Source organism: Oncorhynchus mykiss, chromosome 12, assembly GCF_057628025.1.
Source record: "Oncorhynchus mykiss isolate SJ-2025 chromosome 12, ASM5762802v1, whole genome shotgun sequence".
Taxonomy (NCBI): Eukaryota; Metazoa; Chordata; class Actinopteri; order Salmoniformes; family Salmonidae; genus Oncorhynchus; species Oncorhynchus mykiss.
The window spans coordinates 67,041,308-67,054,803 of NC_143033.1; the positions used below are offsets into that span (position 1 = coordinate 67,041,308).

The 13,496-nt window shown below is 40.9% G+C and overlaps 1 protein-coding gene across 2 annotated transcripts; it reads right to left on the bottom strand.

The window, feature by feature from the left end:
- Positions 1–1,183: 1,183 nt before the first annotated feature.
- On the bottom strand, positions 1,184–13,429 carry dsn1 (DSN1 component of MIS12 kinetochore complex). 2 transcript variants are annotated; one of them, XM_021624486.3, is made up of 11 exons: positions 12,404–13,429; positions 12,066–12,096; positions 11,592–11,895; positions 11,232–11,305; positions 11,008–11,080; positions 8,581–8,668; positions 8,013–8,063; positions 7,868–7,939; positions 4,897–5,044; positions 2,682–2,769; positions 1,184–1,983 (listed from the first exon to the last, which is right to left on the bottom strand). In XM_021624486.3, the coding sequence occupies exons 1-11, from the start codon at positions 12,541–12,543 to the stop codon at positions 1,889–1,891; spliced, it is 1,164 nt and encodes a 387-aa protein (XP_021480161.3). In that variant the 5' UTR covers positions 12,544–13,429; the 3' UTR covers positions 1,184–1,888. The 2 variants fall into 2 exon arrangements, with proteins under 2 accessions (XP_021480161.3, XP_090049188.1); XM_090193062.1 differs by lacking the exon at positions 4,897–5,044.
- Positions 13,430–13,496: the final 67 nt, after the last annotated feature.

The window sequence follows — 13,496 nt, forward strand, 5'->3', positions numbered from 1 at the left end:
AGTTTATTTGAATACATTTTTGGTCCATTTGCAAACTCTATATTGTAAGACTAATGTAAAGCAGTGATGTCAAATCTAAAGAAAGTATACATGATCAATAACTAATGTGCTAATCCATATTTTGTATCTTGTTCTCTATATTTCTCTTTTTAGATCCTGTTTGTTCTGTGAATGTGTTTCTTCAGTACCCGAATACGTGACTTGACTTCTTTCAATTTGTAAGCAGGAGATGCCCTCTCTCTCATTCCACAAGCACCCAGCCTTATTTCCATCCAAATAAGAATCGATCCCTTGCCGTGCACCACCCTCCCTCCATGACTCTCCCGCGCGCACAACCCCACTTTTCTCCCTCTGTCCTCTCATTCTCACCATGCACCCCCCTCCCCAATGCAAGAACAGCCCACAGAAAATACATGTTTGTAATACAGCAATAAATAAGACCAAATATCATGGTGATTTGAGTCAGTAGGTGCAGGACACCTTTCCTATTTGGGCAGAATTTGAGCCCGTCTAATTCCTTTCACACAGTTTCTCAAAAAAGACATCACACTGTTCATGCAAATGTAACTATTGACTGTTAAAGTTATCTGAGGAATTATTCCTCGTCGACGTCAGGGCCACATTCAATTGTTAATGTTTCTCCTGGTAAGAGGCACAACTATATAGCATGAAATATGGTGAGAAGATTTAAGAGGTGATAGTGAGTGAATGATATTGAAAAAGGAAAAAAATTGGGGGGGGGTCATGAAATACTTGGCATAATGTCAGGCCTTCGTTCTGCATCAGTAACCTGGTGAAAGGAGAGGGAGGGAATCACGGTGAGGTGGGGGAGGGGCTTCCTCCCTGATGGACAGGAGAAGGGACAGAGGAAGACAGCAGTGCCAGAGGAGAGAAAAGAGGACCGAATCTCTGGCCAAAACAGAAAAGATTACAGGATAAGAAAGGGACAGGGAGTAAATTATAATACATAAGATACAAGGGTGTGTTGTGAGAACTAACAAGTTGTGTGTAAAGAGAATTCGTCCCCTTGTTACACACTGAAACCAATGGTGTGTCAAAGGAGTTGGGATGGAATAACATTTCACATTTTCTTGTTTATGAAGGGTTAAAAACAAAAAGGTTTGGGACCTGGTTTTAAAACAACCAATTCAATGGTCAGAAAGCAAAAGACAAATTCAGATAATTGCTGTTAATAATATACAAATCATTCACATTTTATTTTACAAGAATATACAGGAAAATAAAAGGAAAGCTGGTATCGTGCAAATTAGCCCCAAGACATCCACTGCAGGTGAATATTTTCTACATCTTTTACTATAGGTGAATATTCATTAACTGCTTAAATAAAAAAGGTGAGATCGCCCTCTGGTGGCCAACAGCATACGTTTTGTAGGGAGAGTGGGGTGTCCGTCCCAAATGGCACCCTGTAACCTATATAAAAGTCATACTTTTGACCAAGGGCCCATAGCACTCTGGTACACTATATAAGGAATAGGGTGCCATAGTATAGTGGTGGAATAGGATTAGAATAGATAGGTTATAGCAGAAATAATCAACATTCATCCCATGAAGAAAGATACCAGAGACTATTATTTACAAACCACACAAGGCACCAAAGAGAACAGCTAACTTAGAGAGCCATGGGTACAGAGTGAAGACCCATAAATACAGAAAACACAGAAAAAGCCAGACTGATCTTTCTATTGGTCATTCATTGAGTGAACCTGGATGAGACGAAAGGTCACAATACAGTCATTTCTATTAAAGGTGTGCTTTGTCTTGCTTGTACAAAGCCAGAATTCAGTCTGCTTAGTTCTTTTTTTTGCCATGAAAAATCTAGTATGGTTGTACCGTGATTCTGTATTGTGACAACCCTAAGACAGAGGTACTAGGATGATGCGTTGGTTGATACAGAGGGTGGGGGTCCTGCCAGTAGATCCCTGACTGGGTCAGAGGAGAGTTCCTGGAATCCCACATCAGTCGCTGATGGGGGGGAGAGATAGAAGTACACACTTAATACATGATCACAACAAATACATTTTAAAAACACATTGAGTATATTCCAACACAATTTTTTTTTTTTTTAAAGGGGAGGTGCAGTTAACTTAATTTTCCTGTTTATAAATATTTCCACACTGAGGTCAACAGTGACATTTTTAAAATTATGATAATGCACTTTTTGTAAGAGCTATTTGAAAGAAAATGCCTGGAATTTCAGCCCGTTCAGGTGGGATGGAACTTTTGGCACACATCATCACATCACCTGCTTATAAAAGACCAATGACTGTTCATCCGGGTAGGCTCTAGACCATCCTCTCAGGACTCTGCATGCAACTATATTGAAATTTGCTTCCTAACGCCCACCTGATCAGACTGAACATTTCAACGGCCAAAGAAGGCTCTGGGAATTAAATGATCCAAATATAATTGTTATTTTTCATTAAATAAGTGATTTATTAGACATATAGTGATGATTTAAAAACAAGACTGCATGGGGTCTTTAATAAGTCAAGAAAAGTGTTAAGCTGGGAGAAAACATTTTGAAACAGAATGAAAGGTACTACCTAAATAGCAAAAATATATATATAAAAAATAAAAGGTTTTGCAAACATTCTGCCCTACTGAACACAACCCTGAGAACCACTACATCCATTCATCCACCCAGACAGACATATCCTTACCCAATCTGCAGCTTGTCTCCTTCACCAGTAGCTGAGACTGTTCGAGTATGGACAGCAGCTCCCTGACCATCTTACACTGGGTGTCCATCTATGGAGGAAGATAATGGTTTTTTATTACGTGTAGAGCTAGCAAACCACAATTTAAGAGGGTGATGTGAGCTTTTCACAACTCGAACAGTAATAAAACGCCAGCCTTCGATATGCGCCCATCTCCAACAAAAGCCCGTGTAAGTAAGAATGTGTTCTTAACTGACTTGCCTAGTTTATTTTAAAAGGACAAGAAGAAGAGACTTGCTTGGGCCAATAAACACGAGCAATGGACCAGTTGAAATCTGTCCAAATTTGAGATTGTTGGTTATTTTACCAAGAAGGAGAGTGATGCATCAGATGACCTGGTCTCCACAAATCACCTGACCTCAACCCAATTGAGATGTTTTGGGATGAGTTGGACCGCAGAGTGAAGGAAAAACAGCCAACAAGTGCTCAGCATATGTGGGAACTCCTTCAAGACTGTTTGAAAAGCATTCCAGGTGAAGCTGGTTGAGAGAATGCCAAGAGTGCGCAGAGCTGTCATCAAGGCAAAGGGTGGCTCCTTTGAATAATCTAAAATATATTTTGATTTGTTGAACACTTTTTTGGTTACTACATGATTCCATAGTTTTGATGTCTTTACTATTATTCTACAATGTAGAAAAAAGTTAAAATACAGAAAAACCCATGAATGAGTAAGTGTCCAAACTTTTGACTTGTACTGTACATTCAAGTGTTTTAAAAATGGGGCTTTCTACATTCTGATTATTTTATATTGTTCAATCAAACTTTGAATAAAGTGACTGGGCACTTTGAATACAGTATTGTTTGACATGACAACGAGGGGTTAATGTGACAGGGTAGAAACCAAAATATTGGTCAGAGTTTCTCAGGGGACGCTAATTAGATGTTACATTACATGTCCTCTTACTTAATGTAACTAAAATATGAATGCCTTGCCTATTCCTCTCAGATTTAGAATATACTGTTGTACAAGGAGACATATTTCACCGGACGTATAAATGTAAATGGTAGTGGGAGAAGATGGAACGGTATAGATTTTGAGTGATATTCTGCAAACACTCATTAATGAAACATTTGATTTCAATAGTTCTCTGTTCCCAAAACTATCATCTGTTATGAACAGAGCAGACTAAGTTTTGTAGACTTTACCCTTTGCAAAAGTTTTTTTATATATTTATATCACGTTTAGAAGTGCAAAGGCAAATTTAGTTACTGCACACGCGCACTTCAGAGTAGGCGTTCCCTAACGGAAATATGCAGATGTATATTAGAACGCACCAACAGGATCTCGCTTCCTTGTGCTTGGCTCTGCCCACTAAGACTAATTTGTTCTCATTGGAAACGACAGGCTGTGGGTCCATCTTGGTTTAGTTGTAAAAATCTTTGGTATCAGGCTGTATTAGCTAGCTAGTGACTCATGGTAGAGCAAAAGCTGCTTTCCTTGAGTGAAAATGAGCTGGGTGTGTGGGGAAGGAGAGAGAAGACGAGTAGCAAACGGAGTAAACTATAAAAACAGACATTACACACAGAGGAGTGATGTAACATTTAAACAAACCAAACATTAAAATACTGTTACACAAAGATATACTAAAAAGACACAAACCGGTCTGTGCAGCAATACCAGTATACAGTAAAATACAGTATACCGCTCAGCCCTGGCTCAGGCTATTAATGGACGATTTATGTTAGATTAATTCACACACACAAGGGTGTGATAAATATTGAAAAAAATAATAATGTTGCTCTACCCTGAAGGCAAGTACGGACACTGTTCACAGACACATTAGCTGTCACAAAAAAAACATATTGCATTGAGCTACAATGTGTCACAGCTAACATCTTTCACTTTCTGAGCATTTTTACATAGAACACTGAGGGGTGAATCCTAACTTCCACTTCAGTCAAATTTAGAATTATTTGTAGTCTCCTATTGACATAAATGCATGACTAAGTGAAAATGTGGCTTAGATGGATGTTAAGATTTGCCCAATAGAACATGTTAAACTCCACAGGCCTTTTTCCTGGACACAAAAAGCCAAATACCAGACTATAAAACTATTTCAGAGATTCTCCAATGAGCTTGCTTTTAGTCTAGGACTAGGCCTAATCTGTGTCCAAGAAACCGTCCCCAGGTGGTATAGTACTAGTTTGTCCGTCTTACCACCATGTCCATAGTGGACAGTACGGGCTGCTGTCTGCAGAGCAGGCTGTGGTAATCAGGTTTGTTCTGGATGAGCTGGCTCTGTGAGGACTGGGCCAGGCAGCTAGGGTCTAATGTCACCCCCGTCTCCTGGCACTGCTCCACTCGCCTGCAAAGGGAAAGGAGGTAGTATATCGACACATTTACTCAAACCAAAAACCATGGCCCTAAAATGGTCTGTAGCCAACTCTTGTATCGTTATCATGCCATGCTGTACAATGAACAAGCATTGGGAGCAGATCAGCTTTAATATTGCAGATAGACTGTAGCTTCCATCAAAGTAATTGTCTGCTTCATTTACAATCCCCATATATTTTTTGTACCAGTCAAAAGTTGACACACCTACTCATTCAAAAGTTTCTATATTTTTACTATTTTCTACATTGTAGAATAATAGTCAAGACAAAACTATGAAATCATGTAGTAACCAGAAAAGTGTACAATCAAAATATATTTTAAAATCCTCAAAGTAGTCACCCTTTGCCTTGATGACAGCTTTGCACACTCTTGGCATTCTCTCAACCAGCTTCGCCTGAAATGCTTTTCCAACAGTCTTGAAGGAGTTCTCACATATGCTGAGCACTTGTTGCCTGCTTTTCCTTCACTCTGCGGTCCAACTCATCCCAAACCATCTTAATTGGATTAAGTTGGGGGATTGTGAAGGCCAGATCATCTGATGCAGCACTCCATCACTCTCCTTCTTGGTCAAATAGACCTTACACAGCCTGGAGGTGTGTTGGGCCATTGTCCTGTTGAAAAACAAATGATAGTGGGACTAAGCCCAAACCAGATGGGATGGCGAATCGCTGCAGAATGCTGTGGTAGCCATGCTGGTTAAGTGTGCCTTGAATTCTTAATACGTCACAGATCGTGTCACCAGCAAAGCACCATCACACCTTCTCCTCCATGCTTCACGGTGGGAACCACACATGCAGAGATCATCCGTTCCACTACTCTGCGTCTCACAAAGACATGGCAGTTGGAACCAAACATCTCGAATTTGGACTCATCAGACCAAAGGACAGATTTCCACCGGTCTAATGTCCATTGTGCGTGTTTCTTGGCCCAAGCAAGTCTCCTTTTCTTATTGGTGTCCTTTAGTAGTGGTTTCTTTGCAGCAATTCAACCACGAATGCCTGATTCACTCGGTCTCCTCTGAGCAGTTGATGTTGAGATGTGTCGGTTACTTGAACCCTGTGAAGCATTTATTTGGGCTGCAATTTGAGGCTAGTAATTCAATTGAACTTATACTCTGCATCAGAGGTAACTGTGTCTTCCTTTCCTGTGGCGGTCCTCTTGAGAGCCTGTCATCATAGCCCTTGATGGTTTTTGCGACTGCACTTGAAACTTTCAAAGTTGCTGAAATTTTCCACATTGAGTTTTCCACATACATTCATGTCTTCAAGTCATGGTGGACTGTCGTTTCTCTTTCCTTATTTGAGCTTTTCTTGCCATAATATGGACTTGGTCTTTTACCAAAATAGGGCCATCTTGTGTATACCACCCCTACCCCTTGTCAAAACGCAACTGATTGGCTGAAATGCATTAAGCATGAAAGAAATTACAGAAATTAACTTCTAACAAGGCACACCTGTTAATTAATGTAACATTTAAATGCATTCCAGGTGACTACCTCATGAAGCTGGTTGAGAGAATGCCAAGAGTGTGCAATGTGAGCCATGACCAGCCTTTCAAAGCACTTCATGGCTAACGACGTGAGTGCCACGGGCGGTAATCATTGAGGTAGGTTACCTTCGCTTCCTTGGACACAGGGACTATGGAAACGCTGCAATTAGTTGGTTGTAATATTGGGTAGAACAGCCATTTCCATGTATTTTTGCTAGCGGCATGTGTGACATAACTCCACCAGTCCTATTTATGATTTAATTTACAAAGATGTTTATTATCAATTCGTATATTTGAGTTTAACCCCAATATTAGTTCTGTATTTTCTGGTGGATTAAACTGAAATTGCAAACAACTTTCTATGGCTTATTTAAACAAATAATGATATTGGAGATTATTTCCTTTTCAAATTACCAAAAGTGAGGTAATGGGAAAAGGCCATTCTTGAACATGGGGTGAGACATTCTTACTAATTTGCTAGAGAACCAGTTCGGATTTATGTATAACTTTTGGATGACTGACGCCTTCAGAGAGAGGTCTAATGCTTTAATATTTAATCACTTCTGCCCGCCGAATTCATATTCATTATATAAATAGGCCCTTTTAAATTTTGTCTGGCATGCCGTTCCAAATCAAATATATATTGTTTTGCCCATATAATAAAAACAGGTCGCTAGGTGTAGGCAAGACCATAAGCAAATAGGTAAACTGTGATATGACTAGAGTTAATCAGGGTTATTTTTCCAGGAATAGACAGGTGTTATCCTTCCCATGGTAGCAAGATCTAATCTATTTTTGCTAACTTTCTATTAAAAGTTATTGGAGTGAGATCATTTCTTTCTTTCGGGATCTGTATACCGAGTATGTCCACATCAACCATCAGACCATTTTATTGGTAAACTACATGGTAAAGTAAAAGTTGACTTTTTTTATGATCCAATATGTAATATAGTAAACTTATCATTTGGTTGTAATCAAGAGAGGTTAGAAAAATGATCTAGATCTTCTATGAGGCTGTGGAGGGATCCAAATGGTGGATTTAAAAGAAAACATGAATCATCAGCGTATAAATGACACCTTTGTATTCAAGCCCTGGATTACTAAAAGATTATCCAAATATTCCAGGCATTTATATTTTAAAAAACTCCAGTCATACTTGATCAAAGGCCTTTTCAAAGTCAGCTATGAATACCAGGCCTGGACCACCAGGCACATGAAGACAAATCACTTTATTGACAACCCAAAACTTGGGAGCATGGGGAGTGCAGAACGAGTGCATGTCATTTGTGCGTGTGAATGTGCTCACCTGGCCAATTCTTCAGCTTTACTCCGATGCTTGTCTAACAGGGAGTCCCAAGATGCACTCTCAGCCTGCAGCCTGAATCACAATCACAATTGTTATTCATTGCGCACGTGCACACACACACACACACACACGGAGAATCAGTTACCTGTGTATAGCCTTCCTGGTCTGCTCCAAGGTGTTCTGCATTGCAGTGTCACTAGCGAGAAAGAGACAGTCAAAAGGGATTCATAACAGATGACTGAATGAATACAGAAAGGCCTGAACTAGAAATAAAGGTCAATAGAGAAGAATGACAGTCCTTTTTCTTTTGGGCTGTGCCGATACCAGAATTGCAATCATTTTCTCCATGTCAAAAATGAAAACCCGAAGCAGGCCAAACTCTTTGTTCCTTTAAAAACCTGTTGTATGTAAAATAACGTGTGTTGTGCTTGGGGGGGGGGGGGGGAATACATGAAACTCTGATGCTGTTTGTTTCCAACACTAGGGTTGTTTTCCTAAAGAAGTTAAAACTGCTTCGGGTGTTGTTTCCTTGCCACGATACTGAAGAGTATCGCAATACTCGTATCGTCCAGATTTCTCATGTTAAAGGATCAGAAAAAAGTTGGTGCATAGAAGAGAAAGGGTAAAATAGACTGCTCAGGAAAAAAGTAAGTATGTATGCTTAAGGACGTTAAGCCAGTGAACAAAATGAGATTGACTAGAGACAGCATTACTTGGCTGTGCTTGTGAGAAGTTGTTGACACTGTGGCTCACTGCGTAGGTCTTTGGCCAGGCAACACCACTCCTTCTGTACATCCTCCACTGAGACAGGGAAGAGAAAGACAGTAACGAATGATAACACTATTAGACAACATTTACAGTGCATTCGGAAAGTATTCAGACCCTGACTTTTTCCACATTGTTACATTACAGTCTTATTCTAAAATAGGTTAAATAGTTTACCCCGCCCACATCAAGCTATACACAATACCCCATAATGACAGAGCAAAAACAGGCTTGACGAAATTAGTGATGCACCGATGACAATGTTTGGCCAATATTTTCCTTGCCCCCCCCGCCGCAAAAAGAAACCGATATTCAAAATGTTTGCGGCCTGAAGCATTCTAGTACAGTTAAATAGTAACATACACACGCAGCAGTCTAAGGCATTGCATCTTAGTGCAAGAGGCGTCACTACAGTCCCTGGTTCGAATCCAGGCTGGATCACATCCGGCTGTGATTGGGAGACCAGTTTCTACTGGTCATTGTATTCAGGCGGGTTCTATTTATGCTAGCTAGCTACGCAGTCCAACAAATAGTGCTGTGTTACCAACACATCATTGTAAACACATTGTTCGTGGCTGGTGTTTGCAGACTTTTTTGTACAGCTTTGACAGTGTTAATTGACATGTCTTCTTGGACACGCAACGACCTAAACAGCGTTCCATAGTATGTTGTGAAGCTAATAGCAGTGACACAATTCCATTATCTTGGCATTAACGGATTTCGCCTTGAGTCGTCTTGCTGAAATTCTCTTACCCTTTCAAATGATTGCTCAACTTGTTGACTGCAAGATCCACACAGCAGACATTGTTAGGTTAGGAATGCTGTGTTGCACGTGTATTTTACGTGCCGTTATTAAGTTATATAGGTATGCAAGTCATCTTTGACATCGGTTTTGCACATCCCAAGTTTTGCACAAACTAGACAGACATCGAGCAGATACCGACGTTGGCATTTTTAGATAATCTCGGGCAATTCCGATATATCGTGCATCCCAAATAGAAATGTTTGCAATTTTTTTTAAGTATCACATTTGCATAAGTATTCAGACCCTTTACTCAGTACTTTGTTGAAGCACCCTTGTCAAAAATTACAGCCTCAAGTCTTCTTGGGTATGACGCTACAAGCTTGTCACGTGTATTTGGGGAGTTTCTCCCATTCTTCTCTGCAGATCCACTCAAGCTCCGTCAGGTTGGATGGGGAGCATTGCTGTCCAGCTATTTTCAGGTCTCTCCAGAGATGTTAGATCGGGTTCAAGTCCAGGCTCTGCCTGGGCCACTCAAGGGCATAGAGACTTGTGCCGAAGCCACTCCTGCGTTGTCTTGGCAGTGTGCTTAGAGTCGTTTAGCCCAATTTAGCCCAAACAACTACCTCTTTCCCTACTGTATTTATTTTATTTGTTTTGCTCCTTTGCGCCCCATTATTTTTATTTCTACTTTGCACATTCTTCCACTCAAAATCTACCATTCCAGTGTTTTACTTGCTACATTGTATTTACTTTGCCACCATGGCCTTCTCACCTCATTTGCTCACATCGTATTTAGACTTGTTTCTACTGTATGTTTATTTTACTCCATGTGTCGTTGTATGTGTCGAACTGCTTTGCTTTATCTTGGCCAGGTCGCAATTGTAAATGAGAACTTGTTCTCAACTTGCCTACCTGGTTAAATAAAGGTGAAAAAAATATTTTAAAAATTCAGGCCTTTGCTCATAGCAAAGGGTCTGAATACCTATGTAAATACGGTATGTTTTTTGTAAATTTGCAAACATTTCTACAAACCTGGTTTCACTGTCATTATGGGGTATTGTGTAGACTAAAAAATACATTTTAGAATAAGGCTGTAACGTAATAAAATGTGTTAAAGGGGAAGGGATCTGAATACTTAACGAATGCACTCTATGCCTAGTGCACTGCACTCAACTTATTTAACTAGGCAAGTCAGTTAAGAACAAATTCTTATTTACAATGACGGCCTACCATAAGGCAAAAGACCTCCTGCGGGTACGGGGGAATATAGAACAATACACACATCACGACAAGAGACACTACATAAAGAGAGACAGACAACATAGCATGGCAGCAACACATGATTAAGCATGGTAGCAACACAAAACATGGTACAAACATTAATTGGGCACAGACAACAGTACAAAAGGCAAGAAGGTGGAGACAACAATACATCACACAAATCAGTCACAACTGTCAGTAAGAGTGTCCATCATTGAGTCTTTGAATTAAGAAATGGAGAAAACGGCTGGCTCCATTCAAAATACAGCACCAAACCAGTAGGGGGGTAAACATTGGATGTGTTTTTTTTGCTAGATGTTACAATCCAAAACAACTACTTATTTGACAGACGTACAAGAATCCTACCAACCTTGTGTCTGAAGTGACTCTAAACTGCCGTTGGGTGTCGTGCTCAGTGAGTCTTGTAACTTCTCAACTGCCAGCTGGAGACAAAGAGGAGAGAGATGGGACACACAGAAAGTGAGTTAAATTGTCAGCCAGGATCACATAGATGTTGTAATAATCTACAGGTTGAAGTTAGCCTGACCTTCAAAAACACACACCCCCTAGCGAATTGTAATCACTTAAACATACCCTCATAGAAGCCTCCATCAGTTTCTCCAGCCTCTCCTCCTCGGGTAGGGATTGGCTGATTGACCTGCATAGAGCTGGATGAGAGGCATTTAGCTTAGCGTTTACATTTATTTTGAGAGTATTTTGTAAATCACTAGGTCCCAATTGTGCCTCCTTCCCTTACTGCCATTCATTGTTGTTTAGGGTCAACCTGGGATAGGTAGTTGACTCTATCCATAGCTCGGAAAGAGTATATGTTTTACGGCTCAAGAAGACGTAAACAATACCCTCTATCCAACTGGACGCTCTGACTAGTGTCACCCATCCCAGACACCAAAACCAATGTTGTTGACATTGAAATATACAAATTTCGGGTCTCACTCTGGGAGGTGTTGGAGAGGGCAGGGAGAGAGCGTCTGCCCCTGGTCGACCTCCTCCAGGATTTCCTTTGCGTGCTGCTGGGGCTAAACGACCGACCCTCTGTTAGAACACCCCCCTCAGGGTCCCTTCCCTGCCCCTCTCCTCCAGAACACGGCTCTATCTGTACCTCTATTGTTTCTGACATATGTGTGGTAGTGGAGGAAGGAGTGTGTCTGCGGGGAGATTTGGGGTGAGGAGCTGCTGGGCTTGGACTCCCAGGGCAAACTCTTTTAAGTCCCTGCTGCGGGATTTCTTCTTGGTGGACCTTGATCAACAGACAAAAGTGGGCTTTAAGATCATTCCTATGTTATCGTCAATGGTATGCTAACTTCGTCAGCCAGCTATCATTTTAGTAAGGTTATATTATGTATATTATCCCTTATGGGCAACCAAATCTGCCTAGACCACAACACAATCAGCTCTTGAGTGTCTTACCATCTTCTGGTGTTCAGCAGAGCTGTCGCAGCTGCGGGTGACATCAACGAAAGAGAGAGAAAAATCAACACAACCACTGAGTATAGTTGATGCTGAAATGGCTAGTTAGCCACGTTGATACACAGCTAACACTAGGATTACTTTAAAATTGGCGTATTGTCTGTGTTAGCTACTAGCTAACAACGTTAGTAGCCAACGTTAGCCGGGAAGTGAGGTCGGAGGTTAACGTTAGGAAGATACTCATTTAATGGAAAACCCAATACGAGCCCCTGAGATAGGACGCCAATTCTTCACAGCAAAACATTTTCAGTAACGTTATTAACTAAAAAGATACAAACCTTTCCGATTGCTCTCCAGAATGAATATCCGCCATTTTCTTTTTAAAAATCTGCCCGCGCACAAACAAAATCGCCCCTCCCATGTACAGATATGCATGTCGGGAAATGTAGCAATGAGCGACGTGGCCCCCTATGAACATCTTTTGACTACTTAGGATCTAGCTACCATTTCTCTGCATGAACCGTCCCTAAAGCTGTTTTTTTGGGACGAGTTGCGGTCTCCTCCTCTCAAGATAACAACCTAATGGTTACCATAATTCAGCTTTTGAAAAAAAAAACAGTTTTTTAGCACGGTTTGGCACCAAATGAAATCTGAGGTGGCTCCATGTTATTATACTGAACACAAATATAAACGCAACATGGAAATCAGTCATTTGAAATAAATAACTTGGGCCCTAATTTATTGATTTAATTTGACTGGGAATAGATATGCTGTTGGTCACATATTTAAAAAAGTAAGATGGTGCAGACAGACATGGAAGCTCTGCTTCCAGCTCCTCAGCAACTTTGCAGACAAGCATTTTGCTACACCTGCAATAACATCTGCTAAAAAAATGGGCCACAGAATGGGCTTCAGGATCTCGTCACGGTATGTCTGTGCATTAAAATTGCCATAGATAAAATGCATCTGTGTTAGTCGTCAGTAGCGTATGCCTGCCCATACCCTGACCCGACCACCAACATGGGGAACTCTGTTCACAACATTGACATCAGCAAACCGCTCGTCCACATGACGCCATACATGTGGCCTGCGGTTATGAGGCTGGTTGGACGTACTGCTAAATTCTCTAAAACGGCATTGGAGGCAGCTTATGGCAGAGAAACGTACATTCAATTCTCTGGCAACAGCTCTGGTGGACATTCCCGCAGTCACCATGCCAATTGCATGCTCCTTCAAAACTTGAGACATCTGTGGCATTGTGTTATGTGACAGAATTGCACATTTTAGTGGCTTTTTCTTGCCCCCAGCACAAGGTGCACCTGTGTAATGATCATACTGTTTAATGAGCTTCTTGATATGCCACACCTTTCAGGTGGATGGATTATTTTAGCAAAGAAGAAAAGCTCACTAACAGGGATGTAAACAAATTTG